The sequence below is a fragment of the Grus americana genome, chromosome 16, assembly GCF_028858705.1.
Source record: "Grus americana isolate bGruAme1 chromosome 16, bGruAme1.mat, whole genome shotgun sequence".
Lineage (NCBI taxonomy): Eukaryota > Metazoa > Chordata > Aves > Gruiformes > Gruidae > Grus > Grus americana.
The window spans coordinates 7,620,717-7,636,138 of record NC_072867.1 but is presented as its reverse complement, the minus strand read 5'-3'; the positions used below and the strand labels follow the sequence as shown (position 1 = coordinate 7,636,138).

The following is a 15,422-nucleotide window of genomic DNA, read 5'->3' as shown; positions in this document are numbered from 1 at the left end:
TTTTTTTCTTCTCTCCTTTTTGGGCCAGGAGCTGGTAGCAGTTGAGCATGTATTGCCCACATACCTCATGTCCAAACGTTGCCGCACTGAGGTACCAAACAGGTGCTTGTGTCCATAAGCAAAGCTATACTGTTTCTGTGGGAGTCCTGCAAGAGCTGCTTCAGGGAGCTGGGAGGGCAGTTCTGCCTGGCACTGATTGGAATGTAACAAACTAAACAAGGGCCACTTTAAGTTTGCTGATGTGGTATCCTCTGCAAAATGATCCTCCATTCTCCTTCTCCTTTCCATGTCTACACTTGCAACATCAGCTGCACATCCTGCTCTGCCCTGCATGTTGCTTTCTCTCCCTTCCCCAGCTTTGCAGACCTCTCCGTGAGTAACTTGACATGTTGGTCTTACCTATTTTGAAGTGAAAGATATTCCTGTGGGAAGAACAAGGGTGCTGCATCCTGTTTTCTGCTTAAGCCCACCTCAGACCTTTTGCTGCTCCATTGCCAATGATGAAAATGCACGTTCTTGCCTCTGTTTCTGAGTTCTGCTGTCTGCCTGCTCATGGGGGCTGGGGATAGGGAACCATTTGGGCTAACACAGTTCTTGCATTCCTCCCTATGCCTCTGCTGCTCTGGAATGTGAATACCTTTACAAGGCACGGGCTAATGACCTGCCAACTGCAGCTCCTGGGGGGAAGGTTAGTGGCCATGAAAGCCCACCTCACCCATACCTCCGGACAGTCCTGGAAATAGGTTCTGTTGGGATCCTGGGAGAGGAAGATCAGCTGAGCCAGCGAGCAACAGGAAAGCTCTCTTCCCAGAGGAGTCTTCAAGTGCACTAAACAAGTTAGTTCATCTGAAACTGAAGGGTGCAGTAGTCATCTGTTTCAGTTTCACCCAGATCCAGTAGCAGCTGGACACAGCATTTTTAATGGCAGAAGTAAACTGGTGGGAAAGAGCAACGTAGGAAACGATTTAATGTTGTCTTGTTCTTCCCCATGGTCACTGCTGCAGTGTCTGCTCAGTGAAGCACAACTGCTTAGGAAGGTGGAGAAATAAGTAAGCAGGCCACTATCTTTTCCTAGGTATATTATAACATGCACAGTAGGCTAATGCTTTAATGGCATCTAATTTGATACATCACATCTAATCTGTTTGTTGGTTTTTATCTGCAGTACTGTTAGTTCACTGTTCAGGTGCTCGGTGTCTAGCCTTCTCATCCATCCACAAATCCTCTACGTGAAATGAGTGATTCCTTAGATCTGTTTTTGATTGATTCTTTGCTTCACTGGTGTTGCTTCTTAAAAGGTAAACAATATTCATATGCTGCAATCTATAACTCAGAGATGAAATCAAATAGCATCTCCTGCCAGAGGTTGCTAAGATAACACATTTAGCATTCATTTAGCAATTACTTTTAGGAAGAGATTTAGCAATATAAAAGAGAATCAAATCTGTAGTGAATATGTATATTTTATACCATTTAAAGGGGTGAAGGGATTCCTCTTCTCCTGTACTTTGGCAATCTAATTTTCTGTGACGTCCAGAGTCTTTGTGGAAATTGAGAGAAAATTTTTTCCTGCTTTGTAGTGAAAGCAGCACAGCTCCTGGAGCAGTCTGTGTGTTCTGCACAATCTTCAAGCCCATGGGATCAGTGTGCCCAGGCTGGGCACAGCAGCTTGCAGTTACCCAGCTCCTTGGGCAATATTGCTTATGAAGACACTATCAGCTCTTAGCTTGCGAAGCTTTGATGTGTGGCATCTGCTTGCAGCATTACTGTATTCTGTGATTTGTGCCCTGTCTTTGCATGTGCTGTGTATCAGTGTCATGGATATGGTGGAGGTAGTGAACAGCCTCAGTCTTGCTTCATTCCCAACTTGCGCAAGAATACTTGAGCAGGTTTGTTGCTCTGAAAACTATGGGTCTTGAATGACTAGGAAGCAACCTGAATCTGGAAACAGACCATCTCTAATGCTATTTGTCCAAAGCATTCTCTGATCCTGTTTTAAATGCAAAGGAGTGAAATTTTGCACACCAAATTCAATGATAGAAGACTCTGGCCCCCATGAGACATCTACATATTCTTGAGGTCTAGGGTTTGTTTGTTTGTTTTTTTTAACTAGAAATGCATCTGAGCTTTTTCTGAGCCAGGGCTCCGCTCCTCTAAACTGGGAGTTTGTTTTTTCCTTTTGCAGAAAACAGAAAAGGAAGGGTTCTTAAAAATGATACTGAGATACAAGAAATATAAACCACTGTGATTTTTCAGGGCTTTTGGGGGGTTTTTGTTGTCATTATTCGTGGTGGTGATGTTATCCAAATGTCCAGGGTTTGTTAAGAGCCAGCCTCTGCAAATTAATGGATAGCAAGGCCTTTGTAAGGCTGCACCTGCCATTTGTTTGGGAAGATCCGCTGTAACTTTTATACTGGACTTAACCTCGTAGTTGTCTTTGGTCCCATGCTTTCAGCTAGCAGTGAGATCTTAGGAATTCTCTAGATTAAGGAATAATGCTTGCTTCTCTTTCACTAACAAGTTTTCCAACACACCTCTCTTTGCCCACCTCTGAAATGCATCATTGCTAAAGAAGGGTTTGTAACTGGTCAGCTCTGGAACATATCTGGAATGGATTTATTTTTGTTCAGGACCGCACAAGATACACAAGCCAGGTTGATGCTACAAAGCTTTTGTCAACAAAGATATGTCAGTCAGAGGTGTGTTCTCTGACCCACATTGCTGTCCTGGTAAAAGCCCTTGATGGGTAATTCTGGCAAAATTTTAAACATGGGGCTCTCAACTTGGCTGAAGGTTTTGCTGCCTTGTTCCATTACATTAGTTTTGTTGGGGTTGCCAGATCCATGTTAGACTTCAGCTAACAAATTCAGATTTGATAGGCAGTGTTATAGTGCTTAAACCTGATCACCACTTTTAAAATCTACTAAAGGCAATAATCTGCCTCATACTTATGTCCTACTGAACATGAATACTTATGTAAAATTTGACATGTGAGATAAATAGAGGTAATTTAAACAACTAGTACTATGATAATTTTTATGCTGCAGAACATATTGAGGTTTAATAATAACATTATCTTACTCATGAAGGTCAGTAAAAAGCAGAACTATAATTCTACCCCTGTTTCCAGGGCTTTCCCTGCAGGCTCATTACCTGGTTTCAGTATCATTTAAGGCAGAAAGAAAAAAACAGAAGTAAAAATCGAAAAATATTTCCCATAAGTAGCTGCAGCAAGCCATGACTCTTCGCAAAGGCTTAGACAGAGATTTCTAGACCTCAGCGTCAAGTGCCACATGAATGGGAAATAAGCTTGCTTCCACTTCAGTAATGTATTTTTATTCATTTTATTAGTCAGTTTAGACAAAAAAATATTGGCTGTACGCTTTCCTTTCTTTTCCCATGTTTGTCCTTTATGGAACACTTAAAAATCATATCCAGGGATTTTGTGTGCTATGTGTATGGAGAAGCGCCATTATGTTTGTAGTGAAAATAGTGTAGTAGTAGCCTGTCTCTTGCTATTCTTGAGCAGGATGTGTTTATATATATAAGTGCTGTGTTATGTTGCAAGCCATGTTTTTGTCCTTCCCTATCAATGTATCTTGGTGACCCAGAAGTAAGTGCTTTTACTGGCCTGGCTAGATAAAAGTGGGTATTTGGTGCCTCTGTGCTGCTGCTTCTTCCTCCTAATCAGCAATTCTGGAAGCAAGCCACTAGAACCAGACACATTGCCTGCATGCTGCAACTCTGATGTAACTAATTACAGCAAAACTTGCTTTTAAAGTGCTCAACACTGTTCAGCAGTGGTAATCCCTGTCTCTGTCACATTTCTGTGATGCTGCAGGGTGAGTTTCTATGACAGAAACACTATAGCTGGAGAAGAAATAACTGGCTAGCACCATGGCAAGCCTGTATTACCTCCTTTTGCCTGCCACCCTTTCTAAAGCCAGCTGCCTCTGGAAACAACATTAACTTGTGCAAAGGCACAGTGGTGAATCCACCGTCTTCTTGGGTTCCCATCCACTGCTGAAACAATATAGAACAGAAAAGCAGAGCAGCCGTTTTAGCTGTGGGTCAAGGTGATGAGCCCCCGAGATCTGCATGGATGCTGAATTAGGTGCTGGTGCACTGAACAGGGGCCACAAAGTTCTACCAAATCCATAACCAAGTACCAGGCTGACCAGCTAACCAAGTGAAACCTGTGGAAAAAGGGAGGCACCTGCTTGGCAGATCTGTTGGTAACAGTATAAGTACCAGGCTACTCAAGCAGCAAAATTGGAGGAAAAATTGCATTTGTTTACTTTTTGATAGCTTTTTTCATAAAGCAAAACCTTTTTGTTGTGCAGAAATGGATGATGTAGATTTACCACCTTTCTGCCAAATGAAATCTTTCTTTTTATCACCAGTTAGTAAGAATCAGGTTTGAGGGAGGTTATTTTTAATATTGACAGTATCACTCCTTATGTCTTTTATCTTGTGTACACATACTTGACACAGAAGAAGGATAATGCAGTCCAACGCTTCATCATTTGAAATCTGATGGGACACAACATGGTAATGGCACTCACAAGCCAAAAAAAAAATTAACTGATGATGACTTAAGAGAAAATTTAAGCTCTTAATTTCTATGGATTTGTAGCCTGCTCCTCCTTCAATAAGAGAAATCTATTTCAATAGTAAGATGAACTGGGGAAGGAAGGAAGGAAGGAAGGAAGGAAGTGAAGGGCTAAAGGTGGCTGTTTGGTATTTAATTCCTGCATTTGAACCTCACAAACTATTTCAAATTAACTTTAACAGATAAATGCCCATTATAAGTAGTAGTTGGCACTTTCAAACAACTCAAGAAAAAAAGTTAAAAAATTGATCATGGATTCCTAAATGCAGCCTCAGCTTTAAATTCTAGGTTTTATGTATTGTAGTGTCTACCAAATGTGCAATGGAAATTAGTACTGATACGCCTCAAACTAGATACTTCATACAGTGCATAGTAATGGGAAAGCCAACAGAAGTATCTAAAATGCATTGTGAATACTGTTTGTGAAATACATGAAGTACACAGAGGTAACCACAACTTTCCTCTCTTCCCAGTACTTCAGGGTAGAAAGACTGTGACTTGAGATAGGTTACTTGACTCTCTCAGTTTCAACAAAATTCCTTCAAAACTAAAGGCAGGGCAGAATTAACTTAAGAAAACAGTTTCAGACTGTTGAAGACATTTGGTGGCATTAGCTAGCTCAGCATTCTGAATTTCAGCCAGTTCAGGGTTGATTCTAGCCCTTAATGGCAATGGATTGGGATATGGACATTGCCGGGGGGGGGGGTTGGTTTTTAAAGCTGCCTTTCATACTCTTAAGGAGATTTCCCATTCACACCTCAGTGTGATTGGATTTAGTTGCTACATGTCATTTTCTCAACCCCAGAGCAGCTGGGTGTTGTAAGATTTCAACATGTAAGAGCCAGGAAACAAACTACATGTTAAAGCAGGGAAGCTGCAGCTTATGCTAATTATTTTACATGCTCAGATATGCAAATGGCAGTGAAGTAGATGCTTCTTTATTCTTGCTTTTTTTCTTGCTCCTCATCCTCCCTTCAGATTTGTGTCAGGAAACAGCTTTCCCCTGTACCTAACTACTGCTTTCCTGCTGGTATCTTTTAAATAGTAATTCCAGCCAATGCTGATTGCTTTTGTAAAAAGATATTTACACATCTGATTTTTGAAAGACTTGAATCAACTCTTAGCATGAGAAATACTTCTCTCTGTATTCCAAGCAGGATCACAGCTTGCAGGGCTGAACGTACCCAGAGCTCCTTAGTCAGTGTTGAGCTTAACATTAACAAGACTGCGCCACGTTAACCTAGTCTATTAAATGTAGGCTTGTTCGAGTGCGAACAGCAGGTTCACACCTCTCATCCTCCTGTTTTGCAGGTGGTAAGGTGAAGGTGAAAGGAAGAGAAGGTGGAGATGGAACTGCCAAATCATGCCAAACAACTGCTACTGCAGCTGAACCAGCAACGAGCCAAAGGTTTCCTCTGTGATGTGATCATTGTGGTAGAAAATGCCCTGTTTCGTGCCCATAAGAACATCCTGGCAGCCAGCAGCATGTATTTCAAATCCCTTGTCCTGCATGACAACCTGATTAACTTAGACACGGACATGGTGAACCCCACCGTGTTCCGGCAGATCTTAGACTTTATTTATACTGGTAAGCTCTTAACGACTGACCAGCCCGGTGAACAGAACTTTAATGCTCTCCTCACCGCAGCAAGCTACCTCCAACTGCACGACCTGGCAGCTCTCTGCAGAAAGAAGCTGAAGCGGAACAGCAAGTCCTTTGCTGGGAAGGCCGGTGGCCTTGGTGTTGGGAGATCTGCCAGGAGTCAGAGACTTTCCACTGCTTCGGTCATCCAAGCTCGCTATTCAGGGTCAAATGAGGGGTTGAAGGGCTCGCACTCAAAGGAGCTGTCAAAGGGAAAGCTCTCCGATGACGAGGTCTTCATCAGCAGCTCCAACCAAGAGAACTGTCACTCCTTAAGCAGGGGAGCCAGTAAGAATGGCGGTGGGGGCAGCAGTGCAAATGGGAGCACTGGCGACCAGGAGCTAGGCCTCGACCTGTCCAAAAAAAGCCCGTCACTCCCTGTTGCAGCCTCCCACGATGACACACAGCACAGTGAAAGCCAGCATGGCTCTCCCCAATCTGCCTCAGCCCCCGCAGCCAACAGTGCCTCATCATTTGACGAGTCTGGAGTCGGAGCCCCTCATAGCATGGCGGACAGCAGTGACCCCATGGAGATGGATCTGAGCGAAGAGTGCCATCACTCATTGACAGAGAGCAGCCAGCGCAAGGGCCTCCGGCACTCATCCCGCAAGAAGGAGTGGATCAAGAAAGACAACGCCTTTGACCGAAAGGAGGGGGGCAAAGACAGGGATGAGGGTGAAGGGCTGCCCAATGGTATCCTGCTGGGGCCCTTGTCCAAGTCTGTGGAGCGGAGTCTGGCTGGGGCCTATGGCACAGACCTACCCTACCCATGTAAGGAGGAGGTGGAAAATGGTAAGGAGAACAGTGACGACAGTGGCCAGAGCGAGAGCGAGAGCGGCGGGCATACTAGTGCCAACTATGTCTACCGACAGGAGGGGTTTGAGCCAGTGGCCTACGGTGACAACCTGTATGTCTGTATCCCCTGCGGCAAAGGCTTCCCCAGCTCCGAGCAGCTCAATGCCCACGTGGAGACACACACCGAGGAAGACCTTTACATCAAGGAGGAAGGCACCTACGGCGGCAAGGACGAAGCCGAGGATTTGTCCAACCCCAACCAGTCCTACGCTGCGGAGTCCCGGCCCTTCAAGTGTTCAGTGTGTGAGAAGAGCTACAAGGATCCGGCCACGCTGCGACAGCATGAGAAGACTCATTGGCTGACGCGGCCCTTCCCTTGCAACATCTGCGGCAAGATGTTTACGCAGCGGGGCACCATGACACGACACATGCGCAGCCACTTGGGGCTCAAGCCCTTTGCTTGCGAGGAATGCGGGATGCGCTTTACCCGGCAGTACCGACTGACAGAGCATATGCGTGTCCACTCAGGAGAAAAACCCTACGAATGTCAACTGTGTGGTGGGAAATTCACCCAGCAGCGCAATCTGATCAGCCACCTGCGAATGCATACCTCTCCCACATAAGCCAAAGACTCCAGAATGAGCTTCGAGCCCATCCGCAGTGATTTACCTTTCTGTAGACTTGCTGCTTAAAAAAAAAAAAAACAAACAAAAAGAAAAAAAAAAACAAACAAAAAAGGGGGCAACTCCCCATACTCTGTTCAGTCATGGGAGGCCTAAACAAATGTAGCTTTAACATTTAAAAAAAAAAGTTCCTTTTTTCCCTTTTTTTAAAAAAAAGAAAGGTCCACAGCCAAGCTGATGCATTTAGTCTAACTCTCCCTCCAAATCTTGGTGGTCTGGCAAGAAATGCCACTTCTTTTTGCGCACATCGACTTCATTGTCATATTGATTATCTGGAGCAGGTAGGGGAATCATGGGGAACTTTCGACCTCTGCTGGCTGCCCATTCCCTGCCTCTTTCCTTCATGTTACTGTCACCCTACTCACCTCCTCTCTTAAAACCAATTTCAGTAGGGGCATTTCTTGCCATTAAAAAGCAAATTCAGTACACCTTTTCAGTGGCCTAAGTAGCTGTGAAATAACGTAGCATTGCATTCAGAAGTGCAGAAGCTGTGTCTGTGGACCATCTCACAGGGTTGGCAGCCCCTTTGGATATTGTGGGAAAGCCATATCCGTGGTAGAACCCACCACCCTTCCCCTGGGCTGGCGATGGTGGGGAGAGCAGTCTACCTAGGTGTGCACCAGCCAGAAATGGCGATACCTCCTCACCATCCCTCCCTCTTTTGGTTTTGATCTTTATCCTTGGCACACGTAACCACACGCCACCTTTTCCCACAAAACACACAAACCTCTTCTGCCTCACCCATGACTGAACAGGGACTGGATGCCCTGGGAATTTCTTTCAGTGAGCAGGGGGTCGTCTTTACTTTTCTAGTAGTTTCGTATGAATATTCTTTGCTTAGAGGTACTTGTTTTATTAAAGGAAAAACCATTGTAACGTTTATGTGAATGTTTGAACTGGAAGGTCTGAGGTTAATTCTAGGGTGGGTGGGCGGGGAGGGGGTTTGATGTAGGCTGGACTTGCTACAAGTTCCTTAGGTACTTTTTTATTATTTTTTATTTTATTTTTTGTGTGTGTGTATGTTTTTAGCTTTCCTCCCTCACTAAAGAGCAAGTCTGTGTGGACAGACTTGTTACCTTTGCTACCTCTTGAATTCATGAGAACAATAAGATGGTTAGTGAAAGATTAGGCATTTTTTTTCTCTTATTGTAAGTAATTAAATGTATAAAAGTAGAAGCTAAATTAAAGTTAAGGGATTTTTACCACCCCGTCCTTCCATCGAAAGTCAGCTAGAGAAATGTTAAAGCAAAGCTCAGCCAAAGACAAAGCAAAAAATACGTTGAGCCAGAGGCTGTGCTGGCTGCTTGGACTGGCTCATTCACAGTCTCTTGGCTGTTTGTAGTCACTTTCAGATAAAAGAAGAAAACTTCTCTGAGCTTTTTGGGCCCTTTCCAGTTTTGTTTATTGAATCTGGATACTATGGGGAGGGGAAAATGTCCCCCTCATCTTCCACTCCCCCAGCACATCTGGGTCAGTCTGTAAACACCTGGCAGGACAGAGGGTGAGGGCATAGCAGCCTATAATTTACTAGAATCCAGAGTGCAATAAGGTGGGGGAGAGGAGGAAAAAGCAAACCAAAGTGTTTCATATCCTCCCTTTTAGACAATTTAACACACGCACACAAAAAAAAAAAAAGAAAAATGAAAAGAAAAAGAAACAAAATGTTCTTGCAACATCTGCATAAGACATCACAGCCAACAGCTGCTATTGGTTTAGGAGAGAAGACAGAGAACTTAGCCCACCAATTCTTGGCCCTCTTGACTTTGTTGGCGTGACCTTGTGGAAAGCTATGGCTTATTTCAAGCCTCTCGTGACTGTGGTGGTAAAAATTCACAGCCAGTAGAATCATCCCTTCTGAATTGACTAAGGTTTACACTTGTGTTTTTTCTTTTTTTTTTTTTTTTTTAATTCTCCACTCAATCCAGTATAGTTTCTATGCGTAAGGTTTACCAAACCTCACATTTTGTCTTTTTTAAAAAAACAAACCCAATTTTTTTTAAGTTTTGACCAAAAAAGAAAAAAGAAAAAAAAAAAAGAAAAAAGTGAGCATGTTTGACTAAAACAAAGAAATATAAGCTTCATTTTCTATTGGGTTTTTTTGTTTGTTTTTTGTTTTTGTTAAGGTAGACTAGTCCATAAGAAGTTTTTGGGTCAATTGAATGAACTGAGGAAACTGGAATCCAGGCTCCAAGCAATAGAGAACCCAAAGGCGCTGAGCCTTGGCCTGGTGTCTTGTTACAGGGAACACGCTTGCCCCTCTTGCCTGCTGCGCTCCAGTGTGCTTCTCCCAGTGCCATTGTCTGCTTGCTCCCAGACGCCTGCAAGCTGTGGAGCGTGAGAGGGGAGCATGGACTTTTGGGGGTTTTTTTCTAATTGTGCTGAGATGTGCTGTTTTCTTTTGGGGGGTTGGGTGAGGTTTTAGTGTCTTTAGCACTTCTACATTTTGAATAGATATTGAATCTTTTCTCCTTTATTCCTTGCCAACCCCCCCGCCAATGTCCCCAAAATAGTCTTTGGGGAGGACAGGGAAGGCCTTGCCATCTACCTTTTTCTCAGAGCAAGTCTCAGCAGGGCCCAGGGACAGCCGTGCAAGATGAGTTCCTAGGCGCTTTCGCCCTGCCTTTACCTTCCCTCCAACCACCCTAAACCTGAGCTGCATCCCACACTGGCTTACGCTGCAGCCAGAGCAGGCTCCCCTTGCTGCCGGCTGGCTAAGGACCCATCGAGTTCAGATTTTCAAAACAACTTTTAGCTCCCTTAGTGAGAAGGGCACGGCCAGGGATGAGCCCTGTCCCCCGCTGCAGGTTTTGGATGCGGGTTTCCCCCATTCACTTGTGGCCCTGCAGTTTGCTGAGATGCGGCCGCCACCGCGGCATGTGGCCAGCAATGGGGACAGCAGGTGGGTGTCTGTGCAGAAGCCACCCTTGGGACAGCAGTTCAAGATATGACCAACTGAGCCGAGCGACGGAGCAGCCCAAGGAAGCAGTGAGCTCCTCAGTGGGCAAATAACCTGCTCCCCCTTGTTTAATTCCATTTTTACAAATGTGTGTGGGTGATGTAGCCTCTCCCCCCACCTCCAGGCCCCCTCTTCATTTGCTTCTTAAGCCTCAAGAATCATGTTGAAGTTTCAGGACCCAATGCTATTTTTAAAAAATTTTTTTTGGAGCATCTATTTTTTTTCCTTTATCCCCTCCCCAGCACTTAAACAATACGACATAAAGTCTGTGTACAGCAAGAGTATTGTACAAAAGGAAATTTCATTCTTTTTTCAAGTAGCTGTGTAAAGTTGTGTTCCATAGATTGAGTATAAACAACATTTTCCAAATTGTGACAGTAATAATGAATAACTAATAATACTCAAAACTTCAGGGACTGTTTCAGGCCTGCTTGGGGCCTAAACACTCAACTGCATTTGTACGACATAGTATTGTATCAAACATTTTTCTGTATTTTAATGAGAAAGCAAAACACTAGTTTCATATTTAAGATTTTAAGAGTTTTAGGGTGGGGGGGAGGGAGTTGCATATTTGTTTTTTTTTATTTTATTTTAATTTTTTTTGAAATACACAAAGAGCCTCAAGAGGAATAAAACAATTTAAAAACAAACAAAAAGAAAAAAAAAAAAGAGGCCAGGCAGCTTAAGTATATGCTTTAGTCACTTAGTTCCAGAATGTTTTCGGAATAACAGGAAAAAAAAAAAGATAAAATAGCAAAAGTTGTATAAAAGAATAAAGAAGCTCATACCCAAATTCACAAAACTATTTTTTAAACCAAAGCACATTTGAATGAGTATGGAACCTCACTTGGCTCAGAAAAGTACTAATATATTTATCTCATTGTTTACATAAACTTTTACAGTTTCAGACCTCAACAGATCTAGGGGCCAGTCAAAATTAATCTTTGCTTTTTCCATTGGTTTGTCTCCGAAGGCTACGCAGCGTTCCCCAGCTTGGGAGGGGAGATCTGTGTCCCAGCCTGCATTCCAGCACTGCTCGGGGAGGGTGGGGAGAGGGAGGGCAATTAGAAATATGGCATGTAGATATTATTTTTTTTTGTCTTCAACCCATGAGAGATATTGCTGGGAGTGAGACCCAGGCACTATTGCAGAGGCATTCCAGCCTACCTCTTCCTCAGAGGAGTCTGAGGGTACCAAGAGGGTAGAGGGAGATGTGAGAAGCTCTAGAGATAGAGAAGGATGTTGTCAGAAGATGGTGGGAGCTGCTGTACCCAGCACATCTCCTTAACGTTAGCCACGGGGAGCTGGGCTGAGCTGCTTTCCAATCCTTTACTGCAAAACCTCCAAAAACAAATTCCTGGAAAAAAAACCCAAAAGCCTAGCTCTGTGCATTTGGGGGGAGTTAGCAGGAGCCACAAAGATCACAGAAGACACCAAAGAGCTATTGACACGCAGCTTCTGTGAGGCTTTGTGGCTGCTGACCTGGAAGAGTACGCACAACTCTGAACTGCCCCTCTGCGCCGGGCAGGGGCTGTCACAGAGGTGGCTGATCTCCCTGCGCTGACTGGGGTAGCTTTAATGGTCTGGCGTGGGGCAAGAGTACGGAGCTGCCGCCTCCTGTTCAGAGCTGTACTGTTCAGACCATCTGAGCCACCTTTTAATTAAACAGCTGGAATGATTCACTCCAGACCTTACAGTCATGTGCAGAGCCCAACCAAAACTCCTAAGTCTTTCTTGGTGGAAACCTAAGCTTGATTTGCATGTTAGAACAGTCTAAAGATGACCAATGAAGATGGTTTGCTAAAATACTGCTGAAGCCAAAAAAAAAAAAAAAAAAAGTTTTAAAAAAAGAAGCTCCTCATCATTAGTCTTGACCCTTTGTAGCTTTTACCTTCTACACCAAAGCCACCTCAAATATTTGAGGGGGGGCTGATGGAAAATGAAATATTAATTTTGCCTGGTCTTAATATCTAACAAAGATGGTGCAAACACTATTTGACAGTGTTGTTTTTGTATCAATATGTATGTGCAGTAATGAATGTATTTATTTCTCAGATTCTGTATGCACAGTTTTGCAATGTAATTCAGAAAGTTGCAAACACAAAGATGTGTCCGCAGGGTCTTCTCTACAGGATTTCAAAAAAATGAAAAAAATATATTAAAAAAAAAAGAATCTCAGAGACTCTCAGCATAGCCATAAACCATAACCTGTGAAGACAATACAAAGACTGGACTTTTGTAGCTTTGCATAGAAGAGGAATTTATGTTTTGCTGTATTTAAATGTTTCCATTTACAGTGTCACTCTTTAAAGATTCCTGTTTTGGTTTTTGTTTTTTTTTTTCCTCTCTCTTGTGTGTGTGGAAAGCATTGTTTTCAAGCAGTGCAGGTTCAAAGTCTGGGTTAGCAGTATTTTACCGTGTCGCTTCAGTTCTGAAAAGCAGGAGTATGGGTCTTGATGAGGGAAACATCCAGCGCACTCAGTGAAACAAAACGAATTCTGAAGTGACTGCTGGCAAAATCCGGGAAGGTAGAAGTCATCAGAGGAAAGGTTGTGTGCTTCCGATTGCAGCTTGTGACTGAGACAAGTCTATTGTCCTGCCCGAAGGACACTAAAGTCCTCCTCATCCCCCACTTGCTGTTTACTGTGGTAGCAATAAGGATCTCAAAGGTGGGGAGTCGATGCCTAAGACAGCTAGAGGAAACTTCGTGCCAAACCCAACAGTCTCTGTGCCATCTTGTGATGGGCCTTGCAAACTATACCGAAGCATGAGATTTCCTGCAGTGTAAGGTGGCCAGAGTCCCTGGGAAAAGCTGTATTTTACAAAGCTTCTTGTTCCAGTATTGGTGGAGTTAGCAGTTAGGGACCTGCTACAGCCTTAAAAATTAGCATGTTTGTTGACTTCTGGATGTTTGCCAAATTCAGAAACCTTTCCAATCAGCTGTGCTGGAGTTCAGGCAAAAGCAAATCAAAACCAGAGACAAAAGCTCCCTACATTTTGAATGGGTTTGAGAGGCTCTAGATAGTAACCATCTAACTCTCCCCAGACAGCAGAAATGCTCAGCATTGAGATAGCGTGTTTGAATAAACATTTATTTAAACAAGAGTTTAAAATCTAAATGAGCTCTGAGCTGTAATTCTGGAATAATTCGATAGACTTCTAGCATTTTTTTCTTACTTTTTGTTTAAACTTAATGATTTGTTCAACATCAATAAAGTCTCTCCATTTACAATAAACCCCTTTCTTCTCATAAGCCTACTCTTGCACTCCGGAACTGGCCATATTCTTGAAAAATAAAATTTGGGGGTTGCTTTCAATAGCTGAAAGTAGCTTCTGCAATGTTTTGAGTCCTGTGGTACTTTATTGTCCTGATTTTAGTGCAGGAGACAAGCAGGCAAGCAGTACCTGATTCTCAACCCCTTTCCACTCCTTGTATTATGCATTTTCTCAGAGTAGGGTAAGAAATTTTACCTTTGATGATTCTCCATTAGACTCACTAAAATTGCTGCTTTCCTTGTTAAAGGAAAAGATCTGGGATCCCTTGTGAGGCATTTCCAGCTCTGCTGTAAGGCTCCTTGCTGGACCTCGTCGTAAGGAAGGCTTCTTGCTTTCAGCCCTCCATCTCTGTGCCACAACAGAATGGCTATTTATTCAGCTTTTCTTATTTTAACTAACTGGACTCAAAAATACCAAAACATAAGTTTAGAGCTAGAAATTTGTTCACTAGTCTCCTGTCACCATCCTCTTCCCCTTTCCTCCCCAATTTTCCTAAGTATTTTGAAGCCCAGTGTTGAACACATGGGGAACGATGGATCAGTGTTCTTTGAACAGAGCAGACGCTGTGGGATGCAGTAGGGAAGGTTTAAACCAGAATCTTTCATGCTACGTTTGTTGGCAGTTAGGGACACACTTCATAGCGCTTGCTTTCCTTGAGGAGTGGGACATTTTTTAAACTTTCTCATTCACAAGTTATCAATCGAAGCACCTAGCACAACTGTTGCTCTAACTTCCACGGGAGTTTTGACTGGCTGGGGATAACTTTTCCATGAGGAGACGATCTTGTTCTGACTGGCTAGATATTTTTCCCCATTTTATTTTAATGTTTTAAATACAACTGAAAAAGGGATGTTGCATCTCTCTCATTTTTTTTAATTTTAAGCCTTAACTATCAGTCAGTCTAGGAGCCCTGGATGTTTCCTGGGGAGGGGGAGAGGAGGGGAGGGCAAGGAAAAGGCCGACATTCCTGCTGCAATGTTCTGTTCATTTCCTTCAAGAGCTTGAATTCAGGTCAGAGCCACACATAGTTGTGGCTTCAACTCAAGTGTCATATAAAAAGATACAGAAATTATAATATGATCTCAGCATTCAGAAATTTGCAGTCTTAATGTACAGTGATGAGAAACTGTTATTTTATGATCTTTTCATTAAAAGCTTGATTGAAAAATTACATCTTTTGCTGTACAGTTCACCTTGTTCCTATAGCTGACTCTGTCCATGTTTTCATTTATTCTTGTCCAGGGATCCAAACCAGCTGCTTCCCAAAGCAGAACCCCCTCCCTCCATCCATAGCCTAAAGAGCTGCACACAACTTCTCATTTTATACACCTATGCATTTTGCTCATAAGCCAAAATCCGATGCTCATTAAAATATAAGAAGGGACGAATTGCATGGGCCAGGCTGGCGTACAGTAAATGTGCAGGCAGTGGATAATGGAGGAATCATAATTTCACCTT

At 43.3% G+C, this 15,422-nt stretch overlaps 1 protein-coding gene across 3 annotated transcripts in view; it reads left to right on the top strand.

Annotated features, from left to right (window-relative positions):
- HIC2 (HIC ZBTB transcriptional repressor 2) overlaps window positions 1–15,126 on the top strand; it is an 82,806-nt gene extending 67,680 nt beyond the window's left edge. For 2 of the 3 annotated variants that reach the window (XM_054843849.1, XM_054843847.1), the window contains one exon: window positions 5,924–15,126. In XM_054843849.1, coding sequence (XP_054699824.1) covers window positions 5,960–7,672 — 1,713 coding nt within the window. In that variant the 5' untranslated portion in view covers window positions 5,924–5,959 and the 3' untranslated portion in view covers window positions 7,673–15,126. Of the gene's footprint in view, window positions 1–1,165; window positions 1,299–5,923 lie in introns of all 3 variants that reach the window. The other variant, XM_054843848.1, reaches the window with a different exon arrangement.
- The last annotated feature ends 296 nt before the right edge of the window (window positions 15,127–15,422 follow it).